The sequence below is a fragment of the Cajanus cajan genome, chromosome 3 (assembly GCF_000230855.2).
Source record: "Cajanus cajan strain Asha chromosome 3, NIPB_CcT2T_4, whole genome shotgun sequence".
Taxonomy (NCBI): domain Eukaryota; kingdom Viridiplantae; phylum Streptophyta; class Magnoliopsida; order Fabales; family Fabaceae; genus Cajanus; species Cajanus cajan.
In genome coordinates this window covers 65,499,805-65,516,023 of record NC_138519.1, presented here as the reverse complement: position 1 = coordinate 65,516,023, position 16,219 = coordinate 65,499,805, and the positions used below count along the sequence as shown (strand labels likewise).

At 29.6% G+C, this 16,219-nt stretch overlaps 1 protein-coding gene across 1 annotated transcript; it reads right to left on the bottom strand.

Annotated features, from left to right (window-relative positions):
• Positions 1 to 353: 353 nt before the first annotated feature.
• LOC109793167 (small ribosomal subunit protein eS17y) lies at positions 354 to 1,033 on the bottom strand. Its single transcript, XM_020352631.3, has one exon. It carries the CDS (start codon positions 949 to 951, stop codon positions 544 to 546), a length of 408 nt encoding a protein of 135 aa, XP_020208220.1. The 5' UTR covers positions 952 to 1,033; the 3' UTR covers positions 354 to 543.
• Positions 1,034 to 16,219: the final 15,186 nt, after the last annotated feature.

The window sequence follows — 16,219 nt, the reverse complement described above, 5'->3', positions numbered from 1 at the left end:
CCCACAAGTCTTTCAATGATGCATAAAACATAATCGCATGAATTATAATTCATCCACTTATGATTAAAATATCCCATGAGTATCGAGTTAACACCTATATTAGTAATCTAGAACACAAATTTTATTTTAGGGTTTCCGATTACCCCCAAATTCCATTACCATTACCACATTGCGGCGTCAATTCACTCAAGTCATTTGATTCAATCTCACTATAACAAAACATTTAGCACATCTCATTGGGCACAGAGAATAGTAAAAAATAAAATAAAAAAGCACTATAAACGAAATTAGGGTTTATGATTACCCCTAAATTGCTCCGAGTCCCATTACCATTACCACATTGCTCAAATCAATTAAAAACCAAAATACGAAGAGTATACGATATGATATAATTGAAAACCCTAATAAATACCGAGTCCGGTTTCAAATTTCAAACAAGGACAAAAAGAGAGTAAATCGACGACATAAAACGAAAAGAAGAAAGTCGCAAAAGAAAGGGAAAAGGGAAAAGCGAAAACAGAAGGTGAAACGATAAAGCGATGTTCAGTACCTCCTGGTGAAGGGGAAGGTCTGCTGAACAGGGACAGGGTCAACCTGGGTGATGCCGGAAAGGTCGTTGATTCCGAGGGAGTGGAGCATGTCGAGGGTCTCCTTGTCGACCTCGATGTGGTCGGTGTTGATGGCGGAAACCTCGGGAACGAAGTCCATGCGGCGCTCGCGCTCCTCCTCCTGGAGCTTGAGGGAGATGCCGCGAACGGGACCCTTCTGGATGCGCTTCATGAGGTGGGTCGAGAACCCCGCGATCTTGTTGCGGAGCCTCTTCGACGGGATGATCGCCACTTCTTCTAGAAGCTTCTTGTTCGTGTGGAAATCCAGTGTCATGCGCGAGTAGTAGCGCTCTATCACTTGCCGTGATGACTTCTTCACAGTCTTCGTTCTCACGCGACCCATTCTGCTTCTGCTTCTGCTCTCGCTCTCGCCGCTTCGACTCTTCTCTGCAACCACAACAACAAATGCACCATGAGAGTCTCTGACCTAGGGTTTTGTTCTTTTAATGGATTGGGTTTGGGCTCCAACGGAATTGGGCCTCACCTTGTTGCTTAAGCCCAAATAATTTGACCCAGACTTTTTTACCTACTCATCTTTTCATAATAATAATAATCCATGCTGTATATTACATTAAAACTAAATTAAAATTACATCAACTATTATAATACGATACTAATTAACAACTCAAAAAAACAAAAGTTCATATATTTTATAAAAGAATGAACATTGGTGTAACTCGTAACAACAAAACAAATAAAAAGAGTTCATTAAGAATTTAGTCTTTACTTATGTCTCAAGTAATTCTTATATTTTAGTCATTATACGAGTTTTTTTTTCCTTTTTCATTTTAACTCTTATATCTTCACTCTATGTGCTTTTTTTTTTTATTAGTCAGCTATAAAATGAGGACAATTTTTTTTAGAAGATTTTGAGGGAAGAATGTTGTTAAAATGAGTAGTATAAATCTATGAGTGATTGTTTTCAATGAAAAAATAGAAGAAAAAAAACATTAGTCTGAAAAAAAACATAAAAAAAAATGTTTATATAATAATTTAAATGTAAAGTTTTTAAGTATAGATATAAGAATTAAATGAATAATTAAATGTAAATAAAAAAAGAAGAAGGAAAAAGCATCGCATATTCGTCTATAAATATATAAATATATTATGTAAAACTAATTGTTGACCGATATAAACTTTTGCTTTCTTTTATTTTATACGTTTGTTTTAAACTATTATTTTAACTCTTATATTTTAAATGTTAAATATTTATTATATATAACTAAAAAAATAATAGAGATTACAATATATAAATAATATGTAATAATATATGATTAGAGAAAGAGTAAAATAATTTTAAGTAAAAATAAATATCAAAATAATTATAAAATAAGTTGGTAGTTGTTATTAATAAGTACATAATTAATTTTTTGTATATATATATTTTTTCTATTTTATCCATAGATATGATGATACGAAAAAAGATTAATATAATAAAGAGATATAAATGTTCAAGAAAATATGAAAATTAAAAGAGAATATTCCTTCATATATAATATAGAATTTTCTTTTATATAATATATAATAAAGTAGTATAAATGTTTAAAAAAATTGTGAAAATTAAAGGGAGCATCTCCTTTATTATAATATAGATTAAAGTTTATAATAAATAAATATTTATATATGTATATATATATATATAAATATAATATTTAAATATATAAATTGTATTTAAAATTTTCATAACAAATTATTTTTTGATTTAAGATAAATAGTTTATATTATGATTTTTTAATTATTGATAATTTATTTTTAAAATGTTAAAATTTAATTAATTGACAAATATGATAAATAAAAAAATTGTATTAGATAGAGAGTTAATAAAATCCCTAAAAATGTTGTAACATTGTATCTAGGTGAGTTGGGTGAGTTGTGAAATTTTTTTGTCAAAGGTAACCCTAAGAGAAAAAGATATATAAAGTTTCTTTTTTGAATAGAGTTTCATAAACTTTTGTTCTCTAGACCTTAGAGAGAGATTTTAGAGAAATAGAGTATGACTTCTTAAAACTTTTTTTCTTCCTTTTCTTCTTTTAGATCCTTTTTAAGGGTGGGTGTATTCAGGGAGGCAATGATTTGAAGTTGATGTCGAAGAATTCAATTGATGTGTGGTTGCATGTAGTTCTAATGCCAAAATTGAGTTGTGGGTGTTGTAAATGTATGATATGATGCTTTGCATGCTTTGGGTTTCTTGAGTTTTAGGTATTTAGGGCGATTTGCAACGTTTGCATTTGGATTTCTAGTGTCATGCCAAGTGCACCTTCGTGGCATTGAGTGCAATTCCAAATAGCAGTCTTTGGCTCATTTACGCTAAACATAGGATCGGTGGTATTCAACATGAGGAGAGAAGCTCGTCTTGGATTAAGATGGTACCGGGCATGGGATGCCTAGATGGAGGGTATATTTTTGGATTGTTGTATGATGAACATGAGTAGATATATGAATTTTATGTATATTGATTGGATATGACATATGTAGATGTTTGTATGGTGTTGGATGCTGATGAGCATATATATGATGTATATATGTATGATGTTGTTGATCTCTCCCTCTCTCTCTTTCTATATATATACTGAATGTGATGTATATAGATAATAGTATTAGTGAAGTGTGGATTTTGAGAATGTGATATGGCATTGCGACATGTTGGTTAACTTAGGATTTGAGGGGAAGACTTTTTTTTTTTTTGAAAATTGAAGATTCCAATAAGGAATCTTGGAATGGAGCTCGAGTAGGTTACAATTGGAAAATTCTCCTTGAGTAGGTGTGTCTCTTGGAGTGAGTTTTAAGGTGTGTTAAGTCTTTTCTAAGTTTTTAGTTAATGGTTAAGTAAGGTAGGAAGTCGAGGATTACAACCCTTAACCAAGTACTTGGAAAGGTTGTGTGATTCTTTAAGGATGGCATGTGGGCTAACTCCACATGTGACTTGGCAATGTATGCCAAGGTCATGCTACACCTATACCCAATTGTACCACTCCTAACTTGGAACTGGACTTTCCTAGTGCAAGTGGCGAAATTCGAGAAGTCATGTTGGGATTGGTGATCCAATTTAGTTGATAGGTCTATCTATTATAGAGATGATCGTGTTGATGGGACTATCTAGTCTAGAGATGATCAGGTTGATTTGGTAGGGTTGAGCCACTTAAACTACTTTGTTGGGTTTGGAGATTTTCGTAGGTGAATGCATGACGACACATTGTCTGAGGTGTATATATGCATGTGATGATCATATATTATATGAGAACAGATTAGGACTAAGCTAGAGGAGTGATTGTTAGTAGGTGGTGTGATCTTTTGTTGATGTTGGTGCTACTTGATGTAACTTGTATAAATGTGCTTGACTGACACTAGGTTATACAATTTTTCTAGAGATTATTGTATATTCATATATATGATTTATATTAGTATTGCACTTTATGTTCATATTATATGTATGTCCATATACATATATCCATCAGTTAAACTTTTATATCTCTAGTAAACTAATTTTTTGTGCTAATAGTGATCTTTCGAAATGTAATGGTAATAACATGTCGTTACAAATGCTATTGTAAAAAAAAGTAACTAAAAATATTTTTATATAAGATAGTCATTCATGCTTAATATATAGAGTTAATGAAAAAAATAAATTCTTAGCTATGGAAAAATTGAACTTAAAAATAAATAGCTGGTGTTATTTATTATGGAATAATTAAATTAAAAAGATTATTTGTGTTTAGAAATAAAATTTTACAATGAATTGAGAATAATTGATTTTGTATAAATGATAATAGAAGTCGAATTTCTTACAAAATGTAAATACGAATATAATCTTTAAGTCATACTTTTTAAAATATTAAAATTTTATACAAAACATACTTGCGATGGTTGGAATAAATTCTAACAATGACATTCAGATTACAGTATTCAAAGCAGTAGGTTTATGCCTCAACCAAACGGGCTATAAGTACATGATTGGTAAAAATGTAAGAGTTAATTTAACCCTAGAGGGAAAAACACAAACAACACATTTATGACTTATAAGTATGCCAAGAAACCCTATTCTAATGGTTCGTAATTGTAAAGGTGACTTCCTTATTTTACTTATGGAGCAAATTATCAATTTAGTTTCTTATAATTATAATAATTGATTAAATTAATTTTTAAAATTAATAAAATGATAAAATAGTATTTAAAATTATATATTATCAATTAATTTAGCTCTTAAATTTTAATGGGCAGTCAAGTTGACCCTTGACATAAATTAAATATCAAAATGATCATTGAAATTTTCACTATCAATTAATTAAGTGATTAAAATTTTACTATATGAATCAATTTAGTCCTTAAAATAAAGATACCTAATTGTATTTTTTTTTTCTTTCAAATTTTGAAATTTTGCGTATTATATATAATGTCCCTAAAACTTTTGTCTCATACATTTTAACCATAAAATGTATATAATTTCATGAATTTATCATAATGTCAATTGATTATCTAAAATTTTGCTTCTTACTTTAAAAAAATTGCGCATTTTATGTTTTAAAGTACAATTAAATATTTATAAAATAGTAAAATTGTTAAAAGTGAGATTTAAACTTTTAAACTCTTTTTCCTTCACTTCAACCAAAATCACTAAGTTATTTGACTTGTTTAATTTATGAGTGTATTTGGTAGAACTATCTTACAAATCACCTAAAAACTTACAAACTATAAATTAGAAGCAAAAAAGTCAAAAACTTAAAAATATTTTGTACAAAACAAATTTTTTAAGCCTAAAAATCATTATGAAAATCTATTTTGTTGATCATAAATATTTTTGAGAATTTTTATAAATGTTACATGTAAATTAAGATTTTTTACTGCATTAAATAAGCAAATAAATATAATATAACATTTTTGTTACATTAAAATTTTATTTTTACCTCAAAGAAATTAGTTTCTCACCTCCTCATGAAAATATTTTCATAGAAACCTATACAAAAAAATCCAAAAAATAATATTTTTAAAAATCTTATATTTTAAATAACAAATCACAGGAAATTTACATTTTTTACGTTAAATTTCTAGACAAGTAAAAATAAATTGTGTACCAAACTTCTCATTAAATTTTTTTTATCAATATTGTAATTTTGGTCAATTGAATGTTTTTTAAATAATTATCAATTACTTATTTAAACATATGTGCTTGTAACATTAAAAAATAAATCAAATATAAATTACTATTCCAATGTCATAAATGATTGCTCCAACATGGAGATCACTAGGTTTATCTTAATAGTTAAGAGGAATAAGATTAAAATAGCCAGAAACAAGAAGATTTAAATTCGATCATCGTTGCGCTTTTGTAATTTTCTTTATTCTTTGACCAAAAAAAGCTCACTCCAACGTAATTATAAATTTTTCTCAACACAATAAATGTTATATTTTGTGTAGTAGATCACGTTAGCAATAGTTACGTTATACAATAATTTTTTTTTACCATTGTAAGTTGTAATGTTATAAAAAAAATTAAACACTAGTTTTTATTATAATAATAAAAATAATCTTATAGATTAATGTATATATAAATCATTCATATAAAAAATAATTATGCAACAAGATGTCTCAAAATCTCTCATTTTTCTTTTTAAAATTCTCTACCTCATCTTTTATTGTTACTTTTTTATTTAATGAAGTCGATCAAAACCAATTCAGTATGAACTCGTTTTACAAGTTTAGGCCAAATTATCAGCACCCACTAATCTAAATCTAAATTTTTACCAAATCTATAAAATACCTTAGTAATTTGCAGTTTTCTACACTTCATTTCCATACCAATTTTCTATGTTTCAATCACCTTGTAGATCATGAGATTTGAATGGCTACTAGTGTTGGATAAGGTAATAAAAAGAACATCACATGCTATCCTAACTTGAGTTGGAACCGCAAGCTCCATCATCTTTCACTCAAATTGGGTTTGATAATATCACACTTGAAAATATAGCAGAACAATGTTTCTAAGGATAAATTGTCCATCTAAACATGTTAATTGTTTCTAAGGATACAGTTGTGGATGTAAATCCAAAGACAGAATCCTTTTGGTTAAAAATTAAAGATAATTACATTGAGTATTGTCAACATTTGCAAGTAACAAAAGTTAAGCAACTAAAAAGTCCATGACAAAAATTGAATTGTGTAGTTAAAAAATTTACAAGCTACTACAAACAAGTTTATGACCAAAAGATAAGTGATAGTTTTGATAATGATACCATATGAAATGTATATATGATATATTTTCAAGAAGTAAGCAAAAATCAAAAATAGCTTTTATGATAGAATTCACATGTCTTAAGAATAAAGAAAACAATTTGAAATAAAAAAAGAATTAGAAGTATTGAATCAGTTAATTATAGTTGGTATATGTAAAAAAATATTTTTTTCTATTTATTTTTATTCATCCAAACAAGTAATTAGGTACTTTTTGGCTTCTTTCATAATATTTCTATCGACTAAAAAAACACAATATTTTTTTTTTATTTTTCTTTTATTTCTATTCTTCTTAAAAATTTTCTTTTTTTATATTCTTTATTTCACTTTTATTTTAAATTGAACATTAAGGGGTTTTCAGTAAGAAGAATATTTTTAATTTTTTAGGAATATTAATTTAAGAAATTTCAATTCTTATATTTTGTATATTTTAAATTTAAATATTAACAAGAAAGGAATATTTATATAAATACTTTACTAGTTATGTTTTTCAACAAATCATTAATTCTGGAGGGAGGTGAAAGCTTTTATAATGAGAAAAATACACTCTGTTTCTAGTTTTTACTAAAACCTAATTAGTAATTAGTAATTAGTGTCTCTTTATTTAGGCTCTGATGCAATATCATGGATTTAGGAATTGTGAATATGGAATTGGGCCATTTGGCAAGCATTCAATAGCTGTACAAATTGGAGCGGGCCAGCATGCTTCAATTTTATTGTTTCATTTGCAACAATATTAAGGGACACAGACAGCATATTAAAGCATGCGAACAACGCTCATGGTATTAAAGCATATATATATATATATATATATATATATAATTTTATTTTAATAAGTACATTTCCTTTATTTTTTTAAAAAAATTATAAAATATCTTTATTTTTTTTTAATTTTTTAATTTTATATCTTCAACTTTAAACTTATCACTTTTTTTTCTTTTCCACGCATCTCTTCCCTTCTCTTTTTTAATTTTCACATGCACTCTCTTGTTTTTTTTCTCATTTCTCATTTATTTCAGTAGATAGTTTTAACTCTCAATTTTCACATTACTTTTTTCTTCTCTCACCTCTTTCATTTTCCACATGTATCTAGACTATACAACTGATGCACAATGACATTGTAGGCACTTGCAATTTTCTCGACAATTTCTATTAAACTAGACGTGCATTTTTTCTTCCAACACTTTCTCCTCTTTTGCACCTCCAAAATCCTTAACATTAAATTTAATGATATGGAAAAGACATTTTGAAATACTAATTTCACTATTCTGGAGTACTTTCTAAAATAGTGAAATTAATGTTACGGAAAGTATTTTTCAAAAATTATATTTTTTACATACTTTTGAAAAGTACTTTAAAGAATAGTAAATTTAGTGTTCTAGAAAATACTTTGCAGAATTATGTAAAATAATATACTTCCAAAAAAATATTTTTCGAATCGGTAAATATACTACTTTCCGGAATACTAAATTTACAATTCTGGAAAGAGCTTTTTAGAATTGTGTAAAAAAATAGTCCTAGAAAGTATTTTTTGAAATAGTAAAATTAATGTTTCGAAAAGTACTTGTAACGCCCAATTTATATAATAATAATTATATATTTTCTTATATAATATTTACGCAACTATATCATTAACAATAATTTTTTTTAAAGATAAAAGATAAAGAAAAAGAATATTTTGTGAATTTATTACATGACATATCGTTCTAAAATATTTTCAATAATGTATTATTTTACACAATATTTCTTTCTTCCACTTCTATTACAATATTTACATTGATAGTGAAAAAAAATTACAATTGAAATAATATTGTTGACAATTAAAATTATAAGAAATCCATCAAATAGTCTCCATATCCCAATTTCTTTCAAGTAGAACGGCGGTAATAACAACTGCAAAATAATCTGGAATCCCAAGCAGATCCATCTATTTTATAATATATTTAATTTAAAAAAAACAAAGAAAAGAGAGGAGTAAGAACAATATCCAATAAATACAATAATTCAAAAGAATATAAAGAATTATTTATAATCAATATTAAACATATATATATATATAATATATACAGATCATATATTAGGTTTTCATGATACAATAAATTGAATTATACTTGTACTGACTAGTCAGGATAAATGAGCATCATCATAACATCAACCAATAAAAGGATATTTCACCTTAATCAACAATAGGATATTTCACCTTCATTTCTTATTCATTTAAATCCCCAAGGTCAAACCTCCAGCTACAAATAATTTAAACTTTATCTTCTATGGCCATAGAACAATATTTATCTTCATAAATACGTGAAGAAATAATAACAATATGAGTCAAAGAGACTTTAACAAAACTATATCATAGTTAATTAGAAATATATTTACAATAAATATATTTACGTAAAAAGAATATATTAATAGTACCAATAATATAAATAAAAATGACAATCATTATAAAATAATGAAACAATATAAAATATGAACACCTTAATAATTATTATAGACAAAAATAATCAAAGGTTAAGCAAATAAATGAGGTTAGGGACACCTCACTAGATAAATACACATAAAAATAACATAAATAAATAAACATAATAGTATATAAAATTTTAAAGAGATAAGGTTCTCCTCCCCCTTACCTGGATAAGCAAGAGCTAAAACTTGAGCAGAACCTCCCTCTCTGGATTCCCTCTTTCTTTCCCTCTCTTTCTCTCTCTCTAAGATTTTACTATTTCACTCAATTATATAATTTTCACCCCTGATGCCCCTATTTATAGGCATTATGACGCACCCGGAACGACCCGTACTGAATTCGGAACGGCCCGTTCCGGTACCTTCAAATGTAGGCAAATTTTTCAAATGGAACGGCCCGTTCTAAAATCGGAACGGCCCGTTTCCAAAAATCAGAACGGCCCGTTCTAAAATTAGAACGGCCCGTTCTGGGTTTCTTTTTAACACACATTGACCATAAGCAGAACGACCCGTTTCTAACTTCACTTTCTAGGCATTTTTAGGATTCCGGAACGGCCCGTTTCCCTTTTAGAACGGCCCGTTCCGGAAAAACTCACACAGGCCTTTTTACAAATTTGGAACGGCCAGTTTCACTTTTGAAACGGCCCGTTCCGGGCCAACAAACACAAGCCTTTTCAGAAATTTGGAACGGCTCGTTCCACTTTTGGAACGGCCCGTTCTGAGCCCAGAATATTATTTTATTATTTTAATTATAAAATCCCTTTAATAATTCCATAAATATTTAAAATACATAATAATCATTCATTAAAATCTCTAAAATATTCTATATAAAAAGAACCTTTTTTTATTAATTAATAACTATATAAAAAAATAATTTTCATAAATATAAAGTATAAAATTTGGGATGTTACAGTACTTTTCTCGGAAATGTGTTGCTTTACATAGTTCCCAAAAGTTCTTTCTAAAATTGTAAATTTAGAATTCTAGAAAGTATTTTTAAGAAGTATGTTAAAATCAAAATTCTGAAATACTTTCAAGAATACTAATTTTATATTCTGAAAAGTACTTTTTGAAATACTAAAATTATTTGATGCTGTATTTTCTAGACATCTAAATGAGGAAAGTGCTCAAAGAAAAAATGCACGTCTGGTTTAACACCTTCAATATTGTCGAGAAAGTTACACGCACCTATAATATTATTGAAAATTAGTTATACATTCCGGATGTGTGTAAAAAATAAAAGAGAAAAGAAATAAGATAATAATGTGAAAACCGAAAGAGAAGGAAGAAAAAGAGTAATATAAAACTGAACAAATTAAAATTACCCACTAAAATAAGCCCGGTCAACAAATATTGTCTTTTTGGCTAGACCCAAATTAGAATTTTGGCTTGGTTTGCCAAAGACTCAAGTATAGGGATGGTAATGGGGGGTAATAGTAAACCTGCCCTCGCCCCGCTGAATGAAAATTGGCCCCATATCCGCGCGGGTATCCATTAAGCGGGTATCCATGAATTTCTTGAATACCCACGGATATCCACGGATATCCATGGATATTTATAAAATTTTTAAGAAATTAAAAAAATTATATTACAAATAATTTTGTTTATATTTTAATGTTATTGAAATATTAAAAATAAAAATTCAATGTTAATTTTGACCTTTTATTTAACGTTAATTTTGTTGAAATAACAATAAAAATTCAAGATAATCAATAACTTAAAATACATCAATCTCACAAGTTAAAGTCTCATCACAAAGCTACAATAATTCAATTTCATAATTCTAAATGAAAGTAAACAACTTAAAATACATAAATCTTATTGGTCCAATCAAAGCTAGAAAATTAATCAAATTACATCCAACATAATTTTATAACATGCTTAACACATATCGGTAACTTCATCAACCTCACTTTTGTAAGAAAATAAGATGAGAGAGTGTAGTTTTAGGGTTATGTGGTACAAGGATAATTAGGATATTTAAGAAATAATATTAAACGGGTACCCGCAGGTATGAATATCATCATACCCGCCCCCCGCCCCATTTATAAACGGGTAAAAAATTATCCGTTTCCATTATCCTTGGGTACCCAATTACCCTATTCATTTATTATCCGTAGCGGATTTTATCCACAGATACATGCGGGTGCGAGTATTTTTGCCATCCCTACTCAAGTAAGAGGAAGAAATTTTGGTATTCGAGTCCAAATTCAAACCAAAAGGTTAAAGGAATATTTTCTGGGTAAAAAAAAAAAAAAAAGAGGTGACAATGTTAGAATATATGATAATATGTTATGATTTATTATAATATCTGTTTGGCGTATATTTAGTTCCTTATTTATAGCTAATTTGTTTCCCAATTTTAGCCAAATTATACTCTGTATAATGTGTATATAAATAGATGATTCTAATGGAATGGATCAAGGAATTATTCTCTTTTATGGTATCAGATTTCTTAGGGAAAGATCCTTCACCTTTTCTCTAACTTCCGCTCACAGCCCTAGCGCCGTTCCGCCCTGCTTCTTTGTCTTCTTCATCCTCCTACAACCTCCATGTCTGACTCAAAATCTTCCTTTCACCATGCTCTTGTTGTATCTAACATTAGGAACCACGTTCCCATCACTCTTAAGATGGAAAACGTGCAATACATGACATGAGCAGAACTCTTCAAAATTCACGCACGATCCCATAAAGTAATTGATCATATTATTCCTCTAGCGAAAGGCAAGGAAGATTGCGTAACATATTCCAGGATAACAAACATTCTCGTGCTGTCACCCTTGAGTATGACTTCACTCACATAGACATGGAAGATTTTCCAAATGTCTCTGCATATTGTCAACATCTCAAATCTTTGTCGGATCAACTCAAGAATGTCGGCTTTCCCGTCGACAACAACAGACTTGTTCTTCAACCAGTCTCTAGTCTCACTGAGCCCTACAACGGTGTGGCCACCCTTATTCGCCAAAGTGATCCCTTGCCCCAATTTTATCAAGCTTGTTCGATGCTCACTCTTGAAGAGGCCGACATTACCAAAAGGTAGCACAGAGCTCGTCATCTGCCATGATTGCTCGTGACTCGGATGACTCTCCTGATGTTTCTGATTATCCCTCTTCAAACTGCAATAATGGTGGGAAGAGGAGCCAAAATCGCAACAATAATGGAGGAAAAAATCGTCGCAACAATGGTGGTCGTGGCGGCGGAAAGGGTGGCACCAACCATGAGGGTATAATCAGAGGCAACAATAGCCGCGGTGGTGGACAGCAGCAAGCCAGTCAGCAAGCTTCGGTCAATTTCCCATGGCCTGGCGGACAACCATGGCCTTGGCAGTGGATGGCTCCGTGGGCTATACCTCCTTGTCCGTACCTTTCTAATTCATGGGCCAAGCCCAAATTTGGACAGCAGCAGCATCAACAGCTTGGTGTACTTGGGCCCAGACCTCCGCAAGCCTACACCACAGCACCAACTCCAACAGACATAGAAGCCGCAATGCATACACTCGGCATCAGTCCTCCGGATGCAAATTGGTACATGGACATTGGTGCTACTTCTCACATGACATCCGCATAAGGTACCCTCACGTCTTATTTTAATATGAGCAACAAACATGGTATAATTGTTGGTAACGGTCATTCAATTCCAATTCATGGCTATGGTCACACCAAATTGTCTTCCCTGTGTCCTCCCTTAACGTTAAACAATGTCCTTCATGCTCCTCAACTTGTTAAAAACTTGGTGTCAGTTAGAAAGTTTACAACTGATAACTCTGTTTCTGTTGAATTTGATCCCTTTGGATTTCCTGTGAAGGATTTTCAGACGAGGAAGCCGGTAATGAGGTGTGAGAGTCGGGGCGAGCTTTATCCCATCACCAAGCCTACAAATCCATATACATTTGTTGTCGTAGCACCATCTCTTTGGCATGATCGTTTGGGTCACCCGGGAGCACCTGTTTTGACCTCCCTTAGGAAGAATAAATTGATTAAATGTAATCAAATTAAGGATTCTCGTATTTGCCATTCATGTCCTCTTGGAAAACATGTTAAATTTCCATTTTATGCTTCAAATTCTTGCACTATTATGCCATTTGATATTATCCATAGTGATCTTTGGACGTCACCTATTTTGAGTTCATCGGGTCATATATATTATGTCTTGTTTGTGGATGATTATTCTAAATTTTTGTGGACATTTCCTTTATCGCAAAAATCACAAACTTATTCCACATTTTTGAATTTCAAATCCCTCATCTAATCTCAATTTGAACGAGACATAAAAAATATACAGTGTGATAATGGCACAAAATTTGATAATGGGCCATTTTGGGAATTTTGTAAAGCTAATGGTATTTCTTTTCGTTTTTCATGTCCTCGTACATCCCCTCAAAATGGGAAAGCTGAAAGACAAATCCGTACAATTAACAACATTGTTCGTACCTTATTAGCCCATGCTTCTCTTCCCCCTTCTTTTTGGCATCACACTTTGCAAATGGCAACATACCTTCTCAATATTCTTCCTCGCAAGTTATTAAACTATCAATCTCCTCTCCGAATCCTTTATCAAAAGGACCCATCTTATTCTCATCTTTGGGTATTTGGGTGTTTATGTTATCCTCTCATTCCTTCTACAATCATAAACAAACTTCAACCTCGGTCTACTTCTCGTGTTTTTTTGGGTATCCTCCGAATCATCGTGGGTACAAATGCTTTGATTTATCATCTCAAAAAATCATCATTAGCCGTCACGTAATTTTTGATGAGACGCAATTTCCCTTTGCACAATTACATACTTCTCAAAATTACACTTATGTGTTTTTAGACGAAGGACCATCTCTTTGGCATGATCGTTTAGGTCACCCGGGAGCACCTGTTTTGACCTCCCTTAAGAAGAATAAATTGATTAAATGCAATCAAATTAAGGATTCTGGTATTTGCCATTCATGTCTTCTTGTAAACATGTTAAGTTTTCATTTTATGTTTCAAATTCTTGCACTATTATGCCATCTGATATTATCCATAGTGATCTTTGGATGTAATATTATGAATTTATGATATTATATTATATATAAAATATATATATATAATATTTCTTTTTTAAATTCTAGTTATCCTATTTAAAATAAATAAAATTGATTGTACTATTATTTGTTAGATAGTTATAATTCACATTTTTAAAATAATATTTTAATCGTCATATAAATATATATATATATATATATATATATATAATTAGTCATATTTAAATATATATATATATATATATATAGATGACATCCAATAATATTATAAATATTTATAATATTATAATTATAAATAAAATTATCTATTATAATGTATATGATAACTTATATATTAATAAGTAAGTAAATATATTGGTATAATTAAAATAAATAAATGAATAAAAGACAAGTGATGTAATACGTATTACACAGTGTAGATAATATGAAGGGGGTACGTGTAATATGTGTGCAGTGAATGATGGGTGGAGAATGCTATACGTGTATGTGGCATGTGAATAGGAATAGATAAAAAGGAATATTAGGGCAGTGAAATGATGAGTAAGATAAATATAAATGTGAGATGGAGAAGATAGATAAGTACCGCAGTAGATAACGCATAACGTATAAATGTGTAGAGTAATTATGGAAGAGCACAGAGGTTACGCATGACCTTACGTAATCCAAGGGGTATTACACCCCTATAAATAGGTGTTACCATTGAAACGTTCGAGCATTGTGAAAGAAAGCAAGAACGTAGAAAGAGAAGCACGAAAAAAAAGAAAGACATTGTATTAGAAACAATTTTATATCTCTACTAAGGTAAGGGGGAGGAGAATCTTATTTCTTTAAAATTTTATTATGTATATTTATTTATGTTATTTTGATGTATATTTATTTAGTGGGGTGTCCCTAACCTCATTTATTTGCTTAACCTATGCTTATTTTTATCTATAATAATTATTAAGGTGTTTATATTTTATATTGTTTAATCATTTTATAATGATTGTCATATTTATTTATATTATTGGTACTCTTAATGTATTCTTTTTACGTAACTATATTTATTGTAAATATATTTATAATCAACTATGATATAATTGTGAATTCTTGGACTCGTCTTTTTGTTATTTTCTTTTACGTATTTATAAAGATAAATATTGTTCTATGGCCATAGAAAATAAAGTTTGAATTATTTATAGCTGGAGGTTTGACCTTGGGAATTTAAATGAGTAAGCATTTATGGTAAAATATTCTGTTGATATTTGGTTGATATTATGATAATGCTCATTTATCCTGACTAGTCACTATTGAAATGATTCAAATTTTATTATTTAATTTTATGTTCTTTATTTAATTAAGTATATTTATTTAATAAGTGTTCTCACTCCTTATTTCTTTTTTTTTTATTTAATTTTTCTGTGAAAAAAATTTAATATATTATAAAATAGATGGACCTACCAATCCTACCAGGCTCTTTCACTTCCGTCATCACTGCAGTTTTTCTGGGCACCAGTTGGGCCATGGACGCATATGCCAATGCAGTTACATTTCAAGGAATAGGATTATCATCTTTTGTGTTTTCACCAACCCAACAAAATCCCGTTGTCATAGATGGTCAAATAGTAGTCACTTTTTATCTCCTTCCAACCAATCATGTTAACCCAATAGTGAACTTATATCAACCGGATATGTAAATATCATATAATTAGTGTAGGAAATAGGTAGATTATACGAATGTACATTATTGTAAATATTTTTTTGATATGATGCAAATATAAAGAGCTATATGTAAGGCATGTACTCTCAATATAATAGAGTGAGATGTATGTGAATATTGAAAATAATAATGTAAAATATGAGTGGTTTAAAATTATGTATATATTTTTGCAAATATTTTAAGACCTTATAAGCTAACTAAGTGTAT